This window comes from Pelmatolapia mariae, linkage group LG6 (genome assembly GCF_036321145.2).
Source record: "Pelmatolapia mariae isolate MD_Pm_ZW linkage group LG6, Pm_UMD_F_2, whole genome shotgun sequence".
NCBI classification, from domain to species: domain Eukaryota; kingdom Metazoa; phylum Chordata; class Actinopteri; order Cichliformes; family Cichlidae; genus Pelmatolapia; species Pelmatolapia mariae.
This window is the reverse complement of record NC_086232.1, coordinates 36,771,163-36,792,743: the sequence shown is the minus strand read 5'-3', so window position 1 is coordinate 36,792,743 and position 21,581 is coordinate 36,771,163. Positions and strand designations below refer to the sequence as shown.

At 39.8% G+C, this 21,581-nt stretch overlaps 2 protein-coding genes across 4 annotated transcripts; one reads left to right on the top strand and one right to left on the bottom strand.

Annotated features, from left to right (window-relative positions):
- The first annotated feature begins 324 nt into the window (after nucleotides 1-324).
- On the top strand, nucleotides 325-2,636 carry acp5a (acid phosphatase 5a, tartrate resistant). Of its 2 annotated transcripts, XM_063476831.1 has the most exons (6): nucleotides 325-345; nucleotides 865-955; nucleotides 1,038-1,237; nucleotides 1,329-1,453; nucleotides 1,549-1,894; nucleotides 1,987-2,635. In XM_063476831.1, the coding sequence occupies exons 2-6, from the start codon at nucleotides 865-867 to the stop codon at nucleotides 2,224-2,226; spliced, it is 1,002 nt and encodes a 333-aa protein (XP_063332901.1). In that variant the 5' UTR covers nucleotides 325-345; the 3' UTR covers nucleotides 2,227-2,635. The 2 variants fall into 2 exon arrangements, with proteins under 2 accessions (XP_063332901.1, XP_063332900.1); XM_063476830.1 differs by lacking the exon at nucleotides 325-345 and having other exon boundaries at nucleotides 515-955; nucleotides 1,987-2,636.
- Nucleotides 2,637-16,524: 13,888 nt separating this feature from the next.
- gcdha (glutaryl-CoA dehydrogenase a) lies at nucleotides 16,525-20,043 on the bottom strand. 2 transcript variants are annotated; one of them, XM_063475484.1, is made up of 12 exons: nucleotides 19,959-20,043; nucleotides 19,539-19,645; nucleotides 19,320-19,379; nucleotides 19,061-19,201; nucleotides 18,832-18,894; nucleotides 18,538-18,708; nucleotides 18,312-18,441; nucleotides 17,817-18,033; nucleotides 17,609-17,712; nucleotides 17,363-17,488; nucleotides 17,070-17,230; nucleotides 16,525-16,868 (listed from the first exon to the last, which is right to left on the bottom strand). In XM_063475484.1, exons 2-12 carry the CDS (start codon nucleotides 19,639-19,641, stop codon nucleotides 16,795-16,797), a joined length of 1,350 nt encoding a protein of 449 aa, XP_063331554.1. In that variant the 5' UTR covers nucleotides 19,642-19,645; nucleotides 19,959-20,043; the 3' UTR covers nucleotides 16,525-16,794. The 2 variants fall into 2 exon arrangements, with proteins under 2 accessions (XP_063331554.1, XP_063331555.1); XM_063475485.1 differs by having other exon boundaries at nucleotides 19,320-19,352.
- Between the last annotated feature and the right edge of the window lie 1,538 nt (nucleotides 20,044-21,581).

Here is a 21,581-nt window from a genome sequence, read left to right as displayed (position 1 = left end):
CAAGACCACCAATTTGACCCATTATTTTACTGAACTTAGTGTCTTACGTGTTATTCAGTTATTCAAAAAGAAGGAAGCAAAAGACGGAAAGAAAACAAGCTAAACAGGAAAATCAGTGAATAATATTGAAGTGGAAAACATGTCTGGACACCAGCTAAATTAACCACAATAGATCACATGTGGCCCTTATGACCTTCTAGTCAGTGTCTGAGCAATGATCATGCCTCTCCAGCGTGTCCCGGGGCTGGTCCTCCTACATCCTCTCCTCCAGGACTGCTGATAAAAGGCGAGGGGGGACGACGATCACTCTGAGGGTTGAGAGTGTCCCAACAGATCCCATCAGCCGTGAGTGTTTTGTCTTTGACGACATTATCTCTGCATATTGACACCTATTCTTTACACATGAAAAGCTGTTTCCCCCCCATCAATCAGGCAGCACTTCACACTGTTGTTGTGGCGTCTCTGTTGAGGGTCTTTTTATCTGTTTAATTATGTAGACGTTTGACCTTTGCCTCACACACACACACACACACACACGGTTTCTTTGATTGGCTTCTATTTACTCCAGCTGAGGTATGTCAGCTTTAGGCTGCAGCCAATCACAAGTCACCTTTAGGAGTAAGAAACAAAGATAACTGAGGGACTTGTTGTATAGCGTAGTGGGAGGCAGAGAGAGAGAGAGAGAGAGAGAGCGAAGCTTAGAGTCACATGGTAGGTTGTGGTTTTGGTTTACTGTTTCATTTTGCTTCTGCTTTTTTGGTTTTGCAGGTGCTGACTTTCATTTCTCTGGTGTCACATCTTGTGACTGAGCCGAGTTTAAATTTGCTGTTAACTTAAATTCAAATGCTTTGTTTGTCTTTGAAGATGGCAGTCACTATTTTATCCATCTTGATTGCTGCCATCCCTGTGGCCTACTGCTATCCAACTGCCTTCCAAAACCTGGAGGAAAGTCGCAGTGAGTATTACGCCACACTGACTTTCGTGAGCTTACTTTCCTTCTAACAATCAGAAGTACTAATATTCTTTTCCTCTTACAGGCAACAGAACCTCCATTAAGTTTCTGGCAGTGGGCGACTGGGGTGGCGTGCCTTATCCCCCCTACATCACCGCTGTGCAGAAGGCCACAGCTCAAGAAATGAGCAAAATAGCAGACCAGATGGGAGCTGATTTTGTTCTTGCTCTGGGCGATAACTTCTACTACAAAGGTGTGAACACTGTGGATTCTCCTCGGTTTAAGGTGAGTAGAATAAATGTGGCGTGAAAAAACAACACTGTATTTTAAAACTGTGTGTTGAAAGCAGTAACTATGTTTTCCTTCTTCTTATCAGGAAACTTTTGAATCTGTGTACACTGCAAAGTCCCTCCAAGTCCCTTGGTATGTGATCGCTGGCAATCACGACCATGCAGGGAATGTCAAAGCCCAGATCGACTACAGCAGCAGATCTAACAGATGGTAAGGGGCAGAATATAAAGTTCGGACACCTCAAAGTTTTAAGCTTTTAGGAACTACTCAGTTAAACTTTGATGCCTCTTCATTACCTTTGATAGGAAATTCCCCTCGTACTACTATGAGCTGAACTTCCGCATTCCCAACACGGGGAAGACTCTGACCATCATCATGCTTGACACTGTGATGCTTTGCGGTAACTCTGACGACAATTCAGACAAGAAGCCAAGTGGACCCCTGAATGAATTGGATGCCAATCGCCAGCTGGCTTGGCTGCAAGAGAGACTGGCTCTGTCCAAGGCCGACTTCCTGTTGGTGGCAGGCCACTACCCTGTTTGGTCTGTGTCCGAGCACGGCCCCACAAAGTGTCTGGTGCAAAGCCTCCGTCCACTGCTCATCAAATACAAGGCCACTGCTTACCTCTGCGGCCATGACCACAACCTGCAGGTTGGTTCGGGAAGAGTATGTTTAACATTTGATATAAATCTGCATAGCTACTCTTAGAGCTACAATGGATTTTCCTCTTCTTTCTCCCACAGTACCTCGAAGAGTCTGACATAGGCTATGTGGTGAGTGGTGCTGGAAACTTCCTGGATCCTGACACCCGCCACTGGCAACATGTTCCCAAAGGTTCTCTTAAGTTTTTCACCGGCAAGGCTTCAACACTGGGAGGATTCATCCATGCAGAAGTGACAAAGAACAAGATGACTGTGACTTTCTACCAGGCTAAAGGCACTTCTCTCTATCGCACAGTTCTCTCGCAAAGAGATCTTGAATAGACTGATGAGCAGGAACAGTTATATACGGTGTAATCTGCAGCGTAAGTGTGAAATCAAGTAATGAGTCTTGATCTCGTTTGTTTTAAAAAATCTTTGGCATTAACTTCAAAGCATTTTTAAAAGAATCATCTGGTTTTAAATGTGACTTTATGCTACTGTAAAATAAATAGTGCCTTTGTCATCTGTCCTGAACTGTCCTGAACTGTCCATCTGTCCTGAACTTTTGGAAATGTGGCTGTGGTGCTTGAATTTCTTACTCTGCAAGTGCATCTGAATTTATGTCTTTCAAAACATATGAGAAATTAGAGAAAGCATTGAATGATTTGGGGGCTTACACTGATTTCTGAAACCTGTCAAGTCTTATTCAATCCAAAGACTTAGGAAATGTACAGGTTTTATTCTTCATAAGAAAGCATTACCAGCTCTGATATAATTGATGTTAATATCAATGCATTGGTGAGGTATGCATCAAAAGAAAGACACTTTTTTTTGCAAATAAAAGACATATTGTGACAAATTTAGAGTTGATTTATTCATCTGTTACATGTGTGCCAGAAACAGCACTTCATCACATCAGGAGATTTTAATACTGATGAGGCTGGCTGCTGCTGAAGGACAGGAGAGGTCAAGACTTTCACAGGGAGAGCTCTTTTGTCTGTGACAGAGAACCACCTGGCCTGCCAGCAGAGGATCAGGCTGGACGACAGCAGATTGGCAGTGACTGTGATCTGGATAAATTCAGCCAGCCAATCACAGTTAACCTGGGAAGGAAGCAGCGACTGACAACAGGCTGGTTTTTATTTTTTCTCCCTTCGTCTGCTGATATATATATAAAAAATTCATAAACTAAAATCTGTTTCATATAAAATAAAATTATGAGAATCGTTGATTTTTATTCTCCATTGTCAAAATATGTTCACCCATCGCTTTCAGAAACAACAACAGGCAAGGACTATAATTTCTTCTACATGATGTAATGCCACAAACATTTTTACCTTAAGCTTGGGCTTGCCTTAACTACACCGAGGCTATTACAGAGCCGGTGAGTGTTATCCTGATCCAATTGGGATGAGTTAAAGTCCACTAGTGTCATGCATCGTCAGAGTGAGAGCAAGAATCACCAAGTGAGTCAATGCTGATAAGAAGTCAGTTGAGGGTAAGCCATCACCTGAGGATAGAGGACTGCCAAGGATCACTTAACCCTGACTTATTTAAATCCACTGTAGACTAAAAGAAAACCTAACTGAGGTACATGTCAGGTCAGACACTAAAGATTAGACAGTTTCTAAAATTCCTGTAAGTGAGTCAATCTACTGATCTTTCACATCTAGTGGATGCCTGTATGCTCTAGCAGTACATCAGCAGCAGTTAAATTCAGGTTTTAAGTGGCTATCATACATATTTTTAGAACTGGCATGAATGGAAAAAAGCACTAAAAAGGCAAAAATTTAGCAGATAAAGTCACAAATATCTTCTTTAGGAGACCAAAATACATCTTAGACTTCTTAAATCTAATTTCAAGAAAACTGTTAAAAGAACATACAGATGAAGCCCTTGATCCGCCCTCTGCTGCTACAAAGTTAGCTCAGTTAGTTAGGTTTGTTGCCACTGACACCACTGAAATAGAAGAGAGCACAAAATGTGGGATTAATAACAAGAAAAAGAAAAGCATTGATTTGATTTAAAACAAAAGGAAAAAAAGGTTTTAAAAAGTTTTTTTTAATCTATGTATTTAGTGAAATAAAAAAGTTGTGTCATCAATTAGCTGTTTGAGTTGTCTTGAGAAGCGTTTGTGTGTTTTATCACTTAATTTGCTGTATTGCCACCTCTTCTTCATGCATCCTATGCAACCTGCACATCTGCAATGCTCAGCTCCACATTTGTGCATTTGTTTTCCTTTCAAGCAAAACCAAACATCAGAGGCAGTGTTTAAAAATGCAGTCACAGAAATTTTAACCCTCTGTGCCTCTGTCACACAAAACCCTTTCAGAGAGCTCAATCCTGGGTCACTTAAATCAGATCATTTCCTCCCCCCATTAATCTCTGGCTCTTTACTTCCTGCTTCTGCTCTTGACCCCTCTCTACCCCGGAAGCCATTGAAGATCTTCAGTCATTCGTCTCACACAAGATTTGGAAGTTCATACACTGAGAATGTCCCGATGCTGTCCGATTATCTAATTCCACAGCTCAAAAGTAATAAAGGGACACTGTATTAAAGGCTAAGCCGCTCATCTAATCTTCTCTCCGTAATCTCCACCCCTCACTAAATGCTGACCTCCGGGTTTCACAGATGGAATGAGCAATGTGAACTCAATGAGCGTTCCCCCTGAAATATAAAAAAAGACCATGTTAATACGATGTTTGCCACCAAAGGTGGAGTAATCTCCTTTTTAGGTACAGGCCTGGAGCTTAAAAGGGGAAAAATTACCAGAGTAATATGAGTGAAAGTGCTGACAGCGTCCAAATATGTGTGTGTGTTGTCACAGCCTCCATGTGCTTTTAATATCCACGGATTTAGCCGGCCAATACGCTGCTTAAAATGGCCCCTGAAATCTGTCATTTGGTGTTGTATAACCATGTTTTTGTAATGCCAACAAGCAAAAAAAAAAAAAGCATCCCTTCTACAGATGTTCATTACATATACACATTTTTTTAGAATTTAAATAACAATCAATTCTAAATTCTTAGAAATAAAAACTTGTTTTATTTGTTGATGTTGCTTTTCTTAACCTCAATATCAAAGTGGAGATTATTGTTCTGTTTTTGTATTTTCCATTTTTTGAAGTAACCTTCACATCTTTAGAAAGCATCACACAGTCACCTTAAAGAGGTCACACTAATCGAATCAACTTCACCCTATTAATTAGCGAGTTCAGCCTATCCTCCTAAGGCTCAGAATATATTTAGTATAGGAATAAGTCTGTGTTAGCAAATAGACTAAGCACCAATATTCACCACATGAATTCAGCACAAACACCTTCAAGGTGCACTGCTCTCTTTATTATTTCTCTTCAGATATTTAAATTTTGTGAATAAACTTTGTGATATTATTAACAGTTGTTAATAAAAGCTTTAATACGTGATATTAACTGAAGTTTGACCCTTTGCCTTTGTTCACAATTATAAATGTGGTTAAATGATCAAAATTAAGTTCTTTATATCTTTGCTACAGACTTTATCCAAATAACAGTGACAGTTTAGGATGACATGACAACTGGCAGGAGAAAAAGGTATAATCATGACGCTAACTTGGTACAAATCCACAACAAGTGAAGGCTGTCAAACAAAGTATCACAGGCTCTGCGTGAGCTCAGGACTGCACGAAATGTGCAGTAGTCTGTTCCCGTCTTGGTTGAATACACATCAGCTGCTCCAAGAGAAGGAAATCCATGCATGCAAACTGGCCTTGTGAGTCATACAACCTGTGTATTTCCAGACAGATAGGGTGACTCTGGGGCAGGTTTGTAAAGGTGTTTCAGACATGACAAAAAGGAGCTAAAGAAGCTCAGCAGAAGAAGGTTGAGATCCTGTCTCAGATCCTTTGTGTTCTTCAGGCATCACTCTCCTTTGGGATTGGTCGACTGTGAGAAGGGCTGCCCAGACTGATGGAGCTTGGGAAAAATGACGGTATGTAGTGGGAGACAGTCATCAAAGGGCTGGGCAGCGGGCTCTCATGCTCGGGCGTCATAGGGATGATGATGTCATCTTGATCCCACACGTGGAAGGCATTTGGGTGGGAGTGAGTGAGGGCAGGTGGCATGTGGTGAGGGCTGACTCCCTCCACCTCTCCATCTTTCGTTAGCTCCTCTTCAATTGGTCCCAGCAAACAGTCTATAGATGGATAAAGAAGCAGGGATAAGATCAAAATTATTGACCTTTACTGTCCTATAATTTACATGTGAAACACCCAAAATTCAGTCTGCACAGCAGTAAAAGGCAAAACGAGTAACCTCGGGTTCTTTACGAAATAAACTAATAAATAAAACGGTGAACTAGCAAAGAGCATGTTCATGATTGCATTGCACATAGACAATGATGTCAGAAAACCTCAGCTGCAACTCCACCAAACCCGACACTATGGTAATGACCATAATCATAATGTTTCTGTTCTAGTGATAGTAGTTTGCAGTCTCTTCACTTGTGTTTAGCAGTCCTTTAAAAATAGCGGGTGTGTTTTAAAAAGGATACAGCCTGGTCCCAGTACAGGGATTTCCAAGGTGAAAGGATTTAAGGTTGTTTTTGGACTATTAATACAAACTACTCCAACTACTACATCACATTAGCAAACACCACAGCACATCACTATATTCCCATTTTTAAAAAAAATGAAAATATGGTCTTGTGTATAAAAAATTTCAGATCGTTGGAGTGAGCAGCTACCTCTGATAGAATAGATTACCTGTTATATCCAGCATGAGGTCTTTGATGAGATGACCCACAATAGCGTAAGCTACAGCAACCACGACCAGGGCGGCCACCAGAAGGTAGAGGACAGATTTGGGCAGCTGGATGAGATCTCTGGGAGGAGGCTTGTACTCCTTATAGAGAGGCTCCTCATTGTAAACCAAATACTGAAATGATGGCAATCCTTCTTCTGTGTAGTTAAAACTGTCCATATTCCCAGATTAGCAGCCTCCACTTCCAGCACAGAGAAGCAGTTATTCCATTGCATGTATAATTTACCTTCTTGCTGAGACGTCACTCCCAACAGTTTACAGGAAAAGTGTCAAAATCTACATCTGTTATCATTTCAAATCCAGTCAAGGAGTAAATTTACCCACCTGCCAAAACCATGTGTTTACTGCTTGCAGATTTAACACATGTGGATCCCTCCAGCTCCAGCTCATATTCCTACCCAGCTTATTCTTTAATTTGCATTATGATGCATGTTGTTATCATCAGTTCATCCTCCAGTAAAGCAAAAAATCAGGATATCAGCCTCTGTGCTGCCTCCTGCTTGCTGCAATCTCTGTTCTGAAATAATCCAGACTATGAGCAACAGCAGAGCAAGAGAGAGAGAGAGAGAGAGATGAAGGGAGGGATTAAGCTCCAAATCACAGCAGCGATCAATCAACTCCTCATCCCATCCCAATCCCAGCCCACAGAACGACAGATCACCTAATCCACAACTATCTTGTAAGTGCTTACTCAGCTATAATACTCACTTACTATTAAACCCATTCCCACAAATCCACACATATGAAGAGCATCCCAGTGAAAAGCTCAGACAAACCAGCTTCCTAAAGGTGTTTCACTATTACTGCTAGTTTGCAATTTTCTTCTGAATAAAAAAAAAGATACAAAATATAAAAAATGAACCTATGTCTTGTGAAAGAGCACATGAAAAAGGAGTTTTCTTTCTACAGCCTTTTAACAGGAAGTTGTCTGAATGACAGCTTCGGACACTATTGGCAATATCTAAACCAGCTTAATGAGGTCATCACCTGGAAAGGCCTAAATTTAAAAAGCTGGGCCTTCTTAAACATTACCTAATGAAACTGCTTGCCTTCTTTTGAGCTCATGAGCTGTGTTGCTCATCTTGGTCATGTTGGTGCCATATTATTGGAACATCCACTCAGTTTTTCAGTAAAGAAAAACTGCAGTGATTCATGTGCGAGCCAGTCAATCTAATGTAATATGCAAAGAACTGTTGTTTTCAAGTGCAGCTGCAAAAACTTTGCAATTAAAGCACAAAACACATCCAAATATCAGTTGTAGGAAAAAAGCTTAACTCACTCACTCACTCACTTACTGCAAGAAGACCACCACTTCTGGAAGCTGATAGAAATAACGTGAATTTTAGTTCAAACTTTTTCTTCTAAGACAAATAAAAGTCAATTTACATACATGAGAAATATACATAATATCAGTTCAGACTATTGAATTCTCAGTGCACTTAGGCATGTAGACATGATCAAGGTGACCTGCTGAAGTTCAGTGGGATGGCTGTACCTCAGGAGGTGGAGCAGGTCATCTACCCGTCCGAAGTTGGGTGCTCTGATTTTCTTAAGATGATGCAAAAAGGACAAAAAGGTCTAACATAGCCATACTTGATGATATAATTTACAATTTACATGATACATGGTTAAAAAACTGTTTGCCACTGTCCAATGTTCCCTCTAAGCTGCGCACGTGCGCAATTGCGCACTGCTGGCCCGGTCGTTGCGCACAGAAAATCTGAGTTGCGCACAAAAAAAAAAAATCTAACCTGAATTGAAATTAAAATTAAAACTTCAAAAATTCTGTTTTAAAGTGTTAGTTAGTAAGTGACTGGCTGCTCCCGTATGGGATTAGAACGATGCCACCTTATCCCATAGTTCAGCCAATGATGCGATTCACATTCGTATATACGCAGCCAATCAATGTGGTTGACAGGCTATGACAGCGTCCTTATGTGCCGACACCGGTGTTTTAGCTAGCAAAGCGGCGTGGCTGATGTGGAGTGAAGCCACGTTAATGACAACGTGTACAACCATTGGAGATGTGAGCAGGACAGACGGAACAATTGACGGGCAAAGTGTGGACTTTATACCAGTTTTTAAATTGTGTTGATAGGCCACGTAAAACCAGAGTTATGATAAAAAATATATGCAATGTTTGGTTTTCTTCCTGAACAATATCGTTGTTTATATTTACTGCGGGAAGAAACGGTTAAAACGGCGTTTTATAAGGAAAACCCTGGAAAGCAGTCTCCGCCTGTGAGCAAAAACAACCTCCCCACCCGTCCCCCCACAGCCTTTCCTATTGGTCGAAAAATGTACCATGTGGACCAATCAAAAAATGATATGGCAACGTGGCATCTAGTTGTTAAGAAACGGGGGGAAGTTTTAGGAGTGACGGCGGTGTTTTGAGATGTGAGAGATTTGAGACGTTTAGCGCAAATCTTGTGTAGTTAGTGTGTAGTGTAGTCAATAGTTTTGTTGGTGTGTCAGAACAATGAGGCGACTGCTGAATGTTACAGGTGTTACAGGAGTGATACATCTGCTGTTGTCAGGCCTGCAGGTATCAGGCTGCTGTTCTCCTTTATCTCATAGTGGACAGAAATTATTTTCTGGAGTGGCACAAATAATTTGTGTGGCATCAGATTTGATGCAGAACAGCTGATTGTTCTGTAAATAGTTTATAATGTTTATTTAAAAACGCCTTGGCTGCGTTTTAAAAAAAAAATTGCTGCAAAAAAATTTGTTGTTTGCCAAACTGAGGTATTTTTTTGAAGAAGTAACTATATAATTAATTGCCCAACATTGGTCATTATATACTGTATTTTGCAGACAGAGAGTTACAGAACTCTCTCCCAGACCACAGACTCATACTCATAATACAAGTCAGGGCTTTATAAAAAAGAAGAAGAAGAAGAAGAAAGAAAGTTGTGTTTTCAAATTTGGAGTTCAAGTTATTTTTACTTCCAATAGTGTTAACATACATGTCATGAACAAGATTTTTTTACATTTTCATTGTAAGTGGGCTAAAGCAGTTAATTAAAAGTAGTCTAACATAAATGTAAATGCTGTAATTTGATTATTTTAATAAACCATGTAACTTGGATGGATTAGATGCTGGCGTGACCACAGTGCACACATCTGATGTCGCTCACAGTGGTCCAAGGGACGCTCAGGGAGTTTGTGTGATCGCTCAGACACATTAAAAATTAGAGGGAACATTGCCACTGTCCTATCTCATCACACCTGAGCACCATTGAACCTGGATTAAATGGGAGTGGAGACAGTGGCAAGTAGCGTTACTACTCCCTCTTGTGGTGACAAATTGCAATAGCACCAAAAACATCAAACGGCTCTAACACCAGGCAGAAGTTTGAAAATATCAGAAACTGCTGATCTGTTTGAATTTCCTCACATTTCCCCATCTACAGAGTTTATAGATAATGGTCCAAAAAAGGAAGTATCCAGTGAGTGTCAGTTCTCTGGCTCTCTTCTTCTCTACCTTGTTGATATCAGAAGAAAAGTGAAAACACATCATCTCTGAATGCACATAAACATAAAGCCTTGAAATCTGGGCAACAGAAGACTAGAAAAATATTGCCTGACCTGATGAAACACGTTTTCTGCTTAGACATTTACTGGTATTTACTTTACAACGTTGGTCCCCTTGAAACACCGCAGTCTGTCTGTCTAATATTGTTGCCAATATGTCCATTCTTTATCCATTTTCTAATGGCTGCTTCCACTAGTAAAGTGAGCCATGTCACAAACCTCAGATCATCTCAAACTGGTTTCTTAAACGTGACTTTGAGCTTACTGTTCTCAAATGGGCTTCACGGTCAGCGGATCTCAATCTAATAGACCACCTTTGGGTTGAGGTGGGATGGGAGATTCACATCATGTATGTGCAGCTGAGCAACTGTATGATGTCATCATGTCAGTATGCGGAATGTTTCCAGTACCTTGTTATCAATTCATTTTATTCCTAGTTAGTTTTCAGGGTGTTTTCTTTGCTTAATTGAAGTTAGATTTTTTATTGTGTGAAAATATTTAAACTATATTTTTAGTTTCTGACTGTTTTGTTAATCATTTTATATGGTTAAGCGTTTGTAAGAAATATGACAAATACAGTTTTTAAAGTCGGTTAACTCTCAGTTATCCAGACGTCTCGGTTTCAATAAATAAGTGTATCTAAGCTGCTTTTTCTTGTATTAGGATATTCTAAAACTGAAGTATATACATAAATTAAGCCACTTCGACTATTTGTTTTCTAAGATCATTTCAGATGGTTGTTGATGTTGTTTTATTAATTTATGACAGTTAATTAAAACTTAGCCAGTAGTTTAGTTTAGTTTAACTATAATAACCTTGAATTTATATCTACAAAATTATAATCATAAGTCGGTGGGTTTGGAGCAATGACTGTATAAAAGATGGACGACGCGACACCGCCTCCTACCATTGTGCACAAATGAAGCCAAAATATCCCGCTTGTGGAGGCTGCCATCTTGCAAATTTGGAGCCAGAGTCTGCGCAGTAGTGATTTGAGGTGGAGCGACTGTGTAACGCTCCCGCCCACACACCCGCTGGACGTGACCGCAAACACGCCCCTCTACACTTTTTACGTAGCCCGGCGGCTCGAGTTTTTTTGCTGGTTTACCGCGACTGACGACTCGTTTAATTAAGGTAAATACAACCATGTCACTGTTATAAAAAAAAGACACAGCTTATCATCTTATAGTTCTAAAATCACTTTGTTGTTAATTCGTTCGCTAGATTAGCCGCTAGCATACGCACTGTGTTGGAGGCTTGTTGCTAGCTAGTTAGGATGCTACACACCTGTTACTCTAATAGTCTGTGTTATTGAAGGATTCAGCACTTCTTATGTTTTTTTAAATCCATTTTTAGACAGCGATGAGATCATCTGCACACTCTACAGAAGCCCAGAGTTACTGTTAATATCAAACATATAATGCTGTCCTTTGAGATTTTAACATAAGACTGTGAGTGTGATGGATCTAAAACTGTTTAAATCTTCAGAGCCCTCTACATCCTGGTAACATGGAAACTTTAAAAACAGCAGCAGAAGGTTTCAGTAGTGTAGTCTAATTTGTTCTTTTCATTTAATAATAGAGTCCATATTATATCAACAGCTACATTCACCCTGGAGAGAAACTAGTGAGGGAGACCATCAGGACCAAGCTGGGTTTCCTGGGTCCAGAGGTTTGGAGAAACCTCTTCCTTTTCTTTCATCACAGCTGTTCTGTGCCAGAAGTTCTGTTGACCCACTGAAAGAGGCATCATTTAAGAAACACCAGGAACACTGAAGATCATTGCATTGATCAAGCAGGACTCATCATCTTCACCAGCAGCTCCCTCACAGGGAAATCTTCAGCACTCCTCCGTAGGCCCGCCCCAGGAGATGGATAAACCCAGCATTTCATGAACACTGTGATGAGACCTTTGGTTTGTGTAATGTTATAAATACTCGGATACTCCCCAGAGGCTCCGGACTTTTACATAAAGATATTATATTCAGTCCTGTAGAAAGTAATATATTTAAAAATATATGATCCTCTCTGGTTACTCTGGTATGAATAACTCTGAATCACTTTATGGTAAATAACACACTATCTGCAAAAAACTGTGAAAGAATTCCAGATGACAAGTTTATAGTTCAACATACAAGTGACGACCTTTGACCTTCATCAGGTTTTATTTAATTGTGTTAGAGAAAATCTCATATGCTCTTCATGCAGCTGAGTACATCAAGTGTTTAAAACGGAAGCTGTGCAGGTCTGAGATCAGCAGCTTTGTGAAACACCAAACTGAGGTCCTGTTAATGCTGATATATAGTGACACAGTTACATGAGTGATTAATCCTTTTGTTTTTTTGTCTTTAACTTTATCAATAAAGCTGCACCTTTCACTACAGCACATGTGGTACTTTGACCTTTTTACTGTTTTCATCAGTTCATTTTTCAGTTAACATGTGAACATGTTGGATGATCTGTCTGCTGTCACTCGATGGGGCTGAGGTCTGAATCTGAGGGCAGCTCCTGTAATCACAAAGGGAACAGAACCATCACAAACTCAAATATAAATTTTATCCCTCAAAATTGAAATAAAGCTGATTCTTCTGTCCTCACACATTCAGGATCTGAAGTTCTTCTCTTACATTTTTTTCAGTATTACAGTACACTACAGTACTTTAATCCATAGTTCCTGATTAATGAGGAGTTACTGAAGTACAAGCTTTTAAAAAAGATGTTACTGTCTTTACAGATGTGGCAAGAGACTGAAAACATGCTGTTGTTTGCACATATTTAATATTCAGCTCTGCACAGGAGCTAACGCAGGGTGCAGCCTGTTGCTTTTACAGTATAATACTTGTAATAAAAGTACAGTAACAGTAATTAGTGTGACTGAGTAGCCCGGGGCGTTCCTCTTGATTTCTTTAGTAAATTTCTTTAGTAAATTCATTCACCTGCACAGATTAGCTAAACGAACCCTGACAGCCGAGTGCTCATTTTAGCTAGCTAGGTCTCAGGACCTAGCTAAGGACGGTAGTTACGGATTAGCTTACAAACACGTTTAACTTACCGAAAAAGTGCAGCGGGGCCTCGGGTCCTTCTGTCAGCTAGTCCAGTTTACTGAAGAACACCTCAGGCTGTCAGGTTAAAACACTCGGTCGTGTTTTCGTAGCGTAAACGCTGGCCCTCCTCTCAGAGCCTACGCTCTATCTGCTATTCCCAAACAGAGATACGCAAGTTTCTCCGTGACTGCAGCTGCCAGACAAAGCTGTTATGATGACGTTTCACCCCAATTTACAATTTAACATCACCGCGGTAGGAATTAGAATCAAACTTATGGGAAAGGAGACCCCTTGGACATCAATCAGCATGATGAGAACTATTGATAACAAAAGAAAGGATCTTTGGAAAAAAATTATCTAAGGAGAATTAATTCATTTTAGTCTGACCCCCATTATGACCTATACTGCAGCCAGACACCACGGGGCGATAGAGACGTTTTGGCTTCATTTTTGGGGTGCTGTCGCGTCGTCCATGTTTTCTACAGTCAATGGTTTGGAGTCGAGAGTGGTTTACTGTTGCTTTACCATTCCCAACTTTTCGAGGTATCTGGGAACATCTCCCCGTTTAACCATTAATTGCAGACACACATGATATATACATTCTGTGGTTTTAACACAATAATGTTCAAGTAAGTATGGCTGAATAGGTTTTAGTAGAAAAACCGCCGGATTATGACTCTAGCATAAATCCTAAGTAGGTAGCAGTTAGCCGTTAGCTAGTGTAAAGCATTATTTGTGTAGCAGTTTTGGGCCAAAGGGATGCTGGTTATCCTATTCTGATAGCTAGGTTATAGCCCTTGTTTATTACTGTATATGACCAACTGAATAATGTAATATGTATGTAATATAGAGGGGTTCTTTTTGTATATTTGCTTATTATAAGAATATGCAAATATGCCTGTAACTAAGCTAGCTTTACAGACTAGCCTAACTAGCTATATACTTTTGCTAATTACTGTATTTTAAACTTTTTTGTAATGGTGTGATTTTTTTTCCTGTGCAGCTCAGATTTAGCTTTGCAGAGTCAAAAGACCCAAATGGATTTTGGCTTTGAGGACCTACCAACAAATTTTCAGTACACTCCCAAGAAAGGGTGTGAAGCCTCACGGATGGTAATGTGTATTCTCTTAATACAAGAATAAAAACAATACTGGCAGATTTAGATAAGGTGACAAAGATTAGGTGCAGTTATGATTAAAAACACTATATGAAAATAAATCTACAGGTGTGTCGTATCAAGCACCTAGCTGTGAAATCTTTCTTCATTTGTGAAAGGATGGGTCTTTGCTACTGTTGCAACAAGTCAGTTTGTAAAATTTACTCCCTACTAGACATTCAGTGATCAGCTGTTAAGTGTTATTATTGCAAAGTGGATGCATCTAGGATCAGCCATTTACTAGGTAAAGTTGCAGAATAGGGTATAGGGCATAATTTGTAAAGGTTTTGACTCAGTAAGAGGTTCAAACCTCCTCTGGTTTTAATATCAGCACAAAAACTGTTCACTGGGAGCTTCTTGGCGTGGGTTTCAATGGATGAACAGCTCCTGCAGGTGTAATGTGTAGGTGCCCCAGTGTTTCTGTGGATACAGTGTATTCCAGGAGGGGCCAGTATCACCACACCACTGCTTAAACACTTAAGACTAAAACTTTATAGGCAGCTCTTTCCTTTAACAGTGGGATATCTTTTGAACGGTAGTGGTCCATCCCTCAAATTGAGCTCTAAGGAGGAAGGTACTGTAGCCTAGTGCATTAATTAATCTGAGATTTCACTTTGGGTGATTGATGATTATACAGGTTAAACTATACTTTCAGTTCTTCCTGAAATTCAGAGCATGTGCAGCATTAGATCTCCATGATTAATGTTTCTTATACAGCTGATTAAAGTTGAATAATTTCTTTGTTTCATTATGTTTGATGAGGCAGACAGAAGACAGAGACTGTGATTCATCAAGGGGGGAATCTTCAAGTGTGAGCGTGACTGAGATTCAAGAGCACCATAGCAGGTAGATCAGTCACCTTTACTCACCCAGCTGTGTAATGTTGGGAACGTTACTTTAAGATCACTTGTATTTTTCCTCAAATAATAAGTGCTTCTGTACTTAAAGGTTTACGTTACTTTATATTTAATCCAGTTGTGAAATAAATGGGTGGAAGAACCATTGACTGCTATGTCTGGCAAATAAACAAAGTTTCCAATTTACACTAGTTATGAATTTATTGGTTACATTAAGTTACTAAACTAAAATAATTCCTGCCCAATGTGATGAAAAAGAGTGAGTGAAAGAGAGTGCAGCCCTTAAATTATCAGGAAGACAGGATTTCACTTAGGTGCTAAAAGAACCAATCTGTGATGGGGGGTAGAGGACAGATCGTTAGGTAAAGCAAGTGGGGAAAATGTTAATTAAATAGGAATCTTAACTTCAATAAGGAATTGGATTCTAATCTAATCTACATTTGTTGTAGCTCAAGGACAGATGATATCAGCAGAAAGGCGCAGGAATCGGTGGATAGGATTAACCAAAGCCGCATCAGTAACCAGAAAATGATAGACAGCTTTCAGGAGAAGTTGGTAGAAAAGGTACAAAATTAATTTTATGCATCTAGCTGGCGTTAGTAGTAGATGCTCGGCTTTCATGTCTACAAAGCTTCTGACCATCTCTGATCTGTTCTGATCCTTTCCATCTATGAGGTGACAGATTTGTGCATGCAGATGAAGGAGCACATGTACAGGGTCTATGAAGAGAACAGTGACAAGATGCAGGTGAATCTGCAGGAGCTGCAGGAGGTGCTGGACAGCTGCACAAAGTTCAGTCATGAGCTGCTGGAAGCCAACAGAGCCCTGGCATGTCTCCGTGAAGGAGACATGCCTTGAGATTATAATTTCTATCTGAAGTTAATCGTATTGTGAACTCATTAAGTTACTCAGAATTAGTAAATATATTCAGTGTAATGTTCAGTGTTTTGCTTCCTCTTTCTTTTGGTTGCTTATAGGACAATAGTTCTACTTAACATTGATGGCTTCAGTCCAAGAATAGAAAAGTTGAATACTGTTTTCTCTCTCTTTTGTTTTAACATCAGTTGATTTAGTAAATAAAATGACAACAAACAAGCAAAATATTCTAAATTATTTGTGATTTAGCATTTATGTATTGTTATAAACTGTTTTCTTTACAGTGATCCCAGTGTGGGATTCTTTAGATTGAAATCAACCAATGTGACATGAAAACATTTGAGAATTCAAGACACATTATTTAGGGTCTTCAATTAAAACATCTTCCTGTTTATTTCAAGCCATTTATTCAAATGCATTGTCATCGTAAATATCATATCTCAGTTGGACCGTAAGCTATGTTAGGTTGACCTTTAATATTCACTTAAACAAGGCAGTAATATATTGCTTCCCCCAGTATGCTATAACTGTGAATATGATGAGGTGTTTGTGATGTATCCCACCAGGAATTGCTCTTAATATGAGGTAAATTAGTTGCAAATTTCATCACTTCCAAGTCAGTTTGAAGAAGATAGTGGACATCATTTAGTTTTCCACAGTGAAAGACTGAAGTCCAGTAATCGCTTTGCCCAGGATCAAGGCATGAATATCATGGGTTCCTATAAAGAAAGTAGCGAAAAGGAAAAAAGGTCATAAGTTGTTTTCAAATACAAAAAATATCTCAAAAACAGTATAATACAGGTTATCAAGTAAACCAACAACATTCAGTCACTAATCTGTACATTGCTGACATCTAGTGGTGGACATATGTAACTGCTACTGAGTTTAAAAGCCTTTTCATTTCTTTTAATTTTCCCTACCCTCATATGTATTGACAGCCTCCAAGTTCATGACGTGACGGATGATGTGGTACTCATCCGAGATGCCGTTTCCTCCCAGCATGTCTCTGGCCTGTCTGGCAATATCCAGTGCCTTGCCACAGCTATTTCTCTTCAGCATGGAGATCATCTCTGGTGCTGCCCTATTAAGATGAGGAAGAAAAAACAAAATAAACTGTTCTTTAGTTGTTTTTTTGTTTGTTTTTTGCGGGGGAGGGGCAGTAGAACAGCAAACAATAAAGCAGGCAGTGACACATGTGAAAGACAGCTCTCACTTCTTCTCATCAATAAGCCTTCCCAGGTACAGGCATGACTGCAGCCCAATGGTGATCTCTGTTAGCATGTCAGCCATTTTCTTCTGCATCAGCTGGTTCCTGGCCAGTGGCACACCAAATTGGATTCTGTTTGGAGGATACAAAGGTATGATCTATGTGCGGGGGAAATGGTAATATGGATCTCTTTTCTCTCGATTTTTATGTCTGCCACGTTTTTGGGCAATGTCTGCGAACACAGTGGTGTACCTGTCCAGAGTGTACTGTCGAGCAGCGTGAAAGCAGAATTCAGCTGCTCCCAGAGCTCCCCAGGCAATACCATACCGGGCATTGTTCAGACAACCAAAAGGACCCTGTATACAAAGACAAACAACAACAAAAAATTTAAGCTACTAATATTCATACAAGCTGTAAAAATGAAGTTTGCCAAACTTCATTAGGTAAAGCATTAACTTACACCAAGGCCAGAGACATCGGGCAGCAGGTTCTCCTCAGGAACTTCTACTTCATCCATCAGGATCATGCCAGTGGCAGACGCCCTAAGAGAAAATTTGCCCTCAATCTTGGGGGTAGAAAATCCCTTCATGCCACGCTCCAAGATGAAACCCCGCACTCTCCCATCCTCACACTTCGCCCAGACTACTGCAATGTCTGCCACAGGGGAGTTTGTGATCCTAGGAAAAGATGTGGGAAAATCATTGTATTTGATTATTTAGGTATTTAAGTAATTTAGTTTCACAGAGAGCAGCAGGCTTTGTCAGCATGTCTAAATTATTACACATGCTTACTTCTATATGATTAGTCATCAAATGGCAGACCTATTGTGTCCTCAGTATGGGGATCCACACAGTTCCAAGTTATATAAACTTATACAGGTCTCTGCTCCATTGTCTTATTTTTACTCCATGCAAGTTTCAAACCAATACATCTTGTTCTATATGTGTCTATCTACCAGGTCTTAGCTCCACTGATGGCGAAGGTACCACTCGATGGGTTGTACTTGGCCTTAGTCTCCATACTGCTGGGATCACTGCCATGATTTGGTTCTGTCAAACCAAAGCAACCTACGATTTCTCCCCGAGCTGCAGAACAAATGAACACACACCAGAAATAAGATGGATTTTAGCCCTTTGCAAATTTTAAATGTCAAGTACAAGAGGAGAGAATGTCGCACTTACCAAGCCGGGGCAGGTACTTCTCCTTCTGGGCTGCTGTGCCGTACGCATTAATCGGGTGCATGACCAGTGAAGACTGAACGCTCATTACAGACCGATATCCACTGTCCACCCTCTCAACCTCTCTGGCAATCAAACCATATGCCACATAACTCGTACCTGCACAACCGTACCCTGCAGTGTAAAGAAAGAAAAAAAAACAACTTAAAAAACCTACTAAGTGTAATCAGTGAAATATAACAAAAAGCAGGGGGGGAAAGGAGGGAGGGGGAGCATTAGTTTTTTTGTTTGTTTTACCTTTAATAGTTGGGCCTAGGACTCCCAACTCTCCCATCTCTGAGACAATCTCACGGTGAAAATCTGTAGCATGGCGCATGTTAGAAAATAAGAAAATGACAAATATTTAGATGAGATTAATTTTACACACCTTAATGTAAAGGTGGATTAAAAGACGGAAACAGATTTTTTCTGAATTATTCACAGTGTGCACAGTCTGAACCACACACACTAATCCTGCTTAACTCACGTTCATGTCTGTTGGCCATAAGGACGCGCGGCATGAGTTTTTCCTGGCAGTAGTCCCGAAACGAGTCCCGGATCATGATCTCTTCCTCCGTCAGCTGACCCTCCAGGTCGAGAGCATCCCGCCAGTTGAATGCCACCTTGGCTGAGCGCCAGAACATTAACACACACACATTCACTATGATTACGTCACTATAATAGAACATATGAAGAAATCTGAGCAGATTGGATTCAGCTCATTAAGATTCACTTCAAACCTTTACCTGGCTTTGCCGGCTTTTTGGCTTCTTCAGCACCTAAAGGATGTAAATGTTGTTGATCATCTGAGACAAATATAGAAAACATATTCATGTTTTTTTAGCTCTTATGTGTGCTTTTTTTTTAGCACAACTAAACATTGCATTTCCTACCTCAAGACACCCTATAGACTGTGATTCCAAACTTTACATTACCTTCCTGTGTATCTAAAATATCAGTTGTACCTTTTTGTGCTGCAACCACTGTGCCCTGAGCTCTGGATGCAGCGACAGCCACGGACATACGGCTGTTGGAGAGCAGATGTGTGAAGGCACTTCTGAGAGCCATTTTACTAAAGGGCACAAAATAAAAGTAAATGCATATTAGAGTGTACACCTCACAGTTGTTGAGACATTATTACACAATAATACCTGAGTGCAAGTTGTAGCAAAGTTACTTTTTGTGTTTGGGTATTGTTATATCATCTTATTATATAAGGGGCAAACTTTGGTGTGTAGTTTTTATTTGGGTTAAACAAATATGTTAAAAATGTTTAATCAGACATTTCTTTATAACCTGTGTAAAATGCTTCACACATTCTCCTTAAAGCATGCCACATACATCAAGCTCGACTTATCCAAACAAAATACTTTACAGTAGCCTACCTTTTTTCCCCTCTCAGGTGGGTGATCAGATTATAAGATGACTTTTCGATGGCGATATGAGCTGTGAAAAGTTGCTTAAGTAATAGAAACGTCACAGGTTTACGTAAAGTGTAAGACGGGAAGACTTTTCCGCCATGATAGATGAGGCAAAACACTGAGCCAGCGCATGACCGTAAAAGTAGTGCAACTCGTGAACGTCACGCAACGGACTTTGAAGAGCATTTTGCGCTTGTAACAGATTTTTATAAGATAAGTGCGAGAAGTTTGAATATAGGAGGTGTTCGAGGCTGCTCGTACGCTATTTTTACACATGTGTGCGAAGTTTCAGCAGGTCTGCGGACTGAATTTGGCACATATTTACGCACTCAAAATGGCGTGTGTGGATGGATGGATGTGTTTGGGGTGTGGAAGGTGTTGGCCCAGCCTTCGAGCTCATTGGCCGGTAAAATGAGCCATGTGCAGAATGTTGAACTGCACTGAAGTGACAAGAAGCACATATGTAAGTTACACTGTAACTTTTAAGTTTGGGTAATATAAAGAAGGAAGGCAAAGAAATGAATCTGTAAAATGTAAATGTGCATATGTAAATGTTTTTGATGTTTTTCCTGCTCACAGAAGAAAGCCAATTAAATGAAATCTCAACCTATATATTCACAAATTTTAAAAAGAAAGAAATACCAGTGAGCTTTGTAAAATGTTGCATATTACAGTTGATTTGTTTGGCATGCTGGACTAAAAAGCAATAAAAAAAACATCCTCACGCTTTTCATAAGTAACCTGATAACGTGTCAAACGCTTTAATTATTTATTGTTTTCCTGGCAAACCTTTACATGACACTTTTGTAACCAAAGGCTGGAGCCTATTATGCAATGTGAAGATGCATTACAGTCTTTCCAAACTGTTCGTCTTTCAATCATTATTTAATCTTTCCAAGAATGTGAAAATTGGTTTTGTGTAACACAGCATATCTGTAATGTCAATACCTCCCGCGTGGAGCAAAGAAACAGCAGGCCAGCAGTTTTGCCAGTGATGCCCTTCTCCCTTTGCCCTTCTGATGAAAATGTGTCTCCAGGTCATAGTATCTTCTTGGTATGCATGGGTTTCCTACTCCACTTTTCTATGAGCTTGAGTCTCCCATGTTATGAGTCAGTAAATGGTAATAATTATCTTACTTATTTCTTAGTAAAACATCATTTCTCAGACTACACGACTGTGCTGGTGGAAGAAGAATCACTTACTAGCAATGATACAAAATACATAAGTTAAAGAGAATTTTCTCTTCATAGAGCCTCACAGATTTGCACATTTAAGCCACGTTTACTTGTAAACACAGAGACTGAGGGGACTGTATTGACAAATTAGGATTTTCTGTTGGTGGCAGCCTCCCAGTTGATACTTTTTCTTTTAAAGAGAAGATTGCCGATAAAATTTCATTTTTTATGGGGCGGAAAGTTTCATTAATTTGAGGTAAATTTGACAAAAATGTATTTTTCATCACCGTGCTCTTTGTATGCGTCTTCTTTGGGAAGTAGTTCTCTTCGATTCTCAGCAAACGATGTAATGATGTTTAGACAAAATAAATAACTTAAAATAATTACCGTATTAAGCTTTAATTGCGAAAC

Coding starts and splice junctions, on each gene's coding strand:
- acp5a (XM_063476830.1), top strand. CDS start 844: ATGCTTTGTTTGTCTTTGAAGATGGCAGTCACTATTTTATCCATCTTG. Junction 956..1,037: donor AAACCTGGAGGAAAGTCGCA/GTGAGTATTACG, acceptor TTCCTCTTACAG/GCAACAGAACCTCCATTAAG. Junction 1,454..1,548: donor AGCAGCAGATCTAACAGATG/GTAAGGGGCAGA, acceptor TACCTTTGATAG/GAAATTCCCCTCGTACTACT.
- gcdha (XM_063475484.1), bottom strand. CDS start 19,641: ATGGCTCTCAGAAGTGCCTTCACACATCTGCTCTCCAACAGCCGTATG. Junction 18,034..18,311: donor ATCAGTGGAGCTAAGACCTG/GTAGATAGACAC, acceptor ATCTTTTCCTAG/GATCACAAACTCCCCTGTGG. Junction 17,713..17,816: donor CCGATGTCTCTGGCCTTGGT/GTAAGTTAATGC, acceptor CTTTGTATACAG/GGTCCTTTTGGTTGTCTGAA.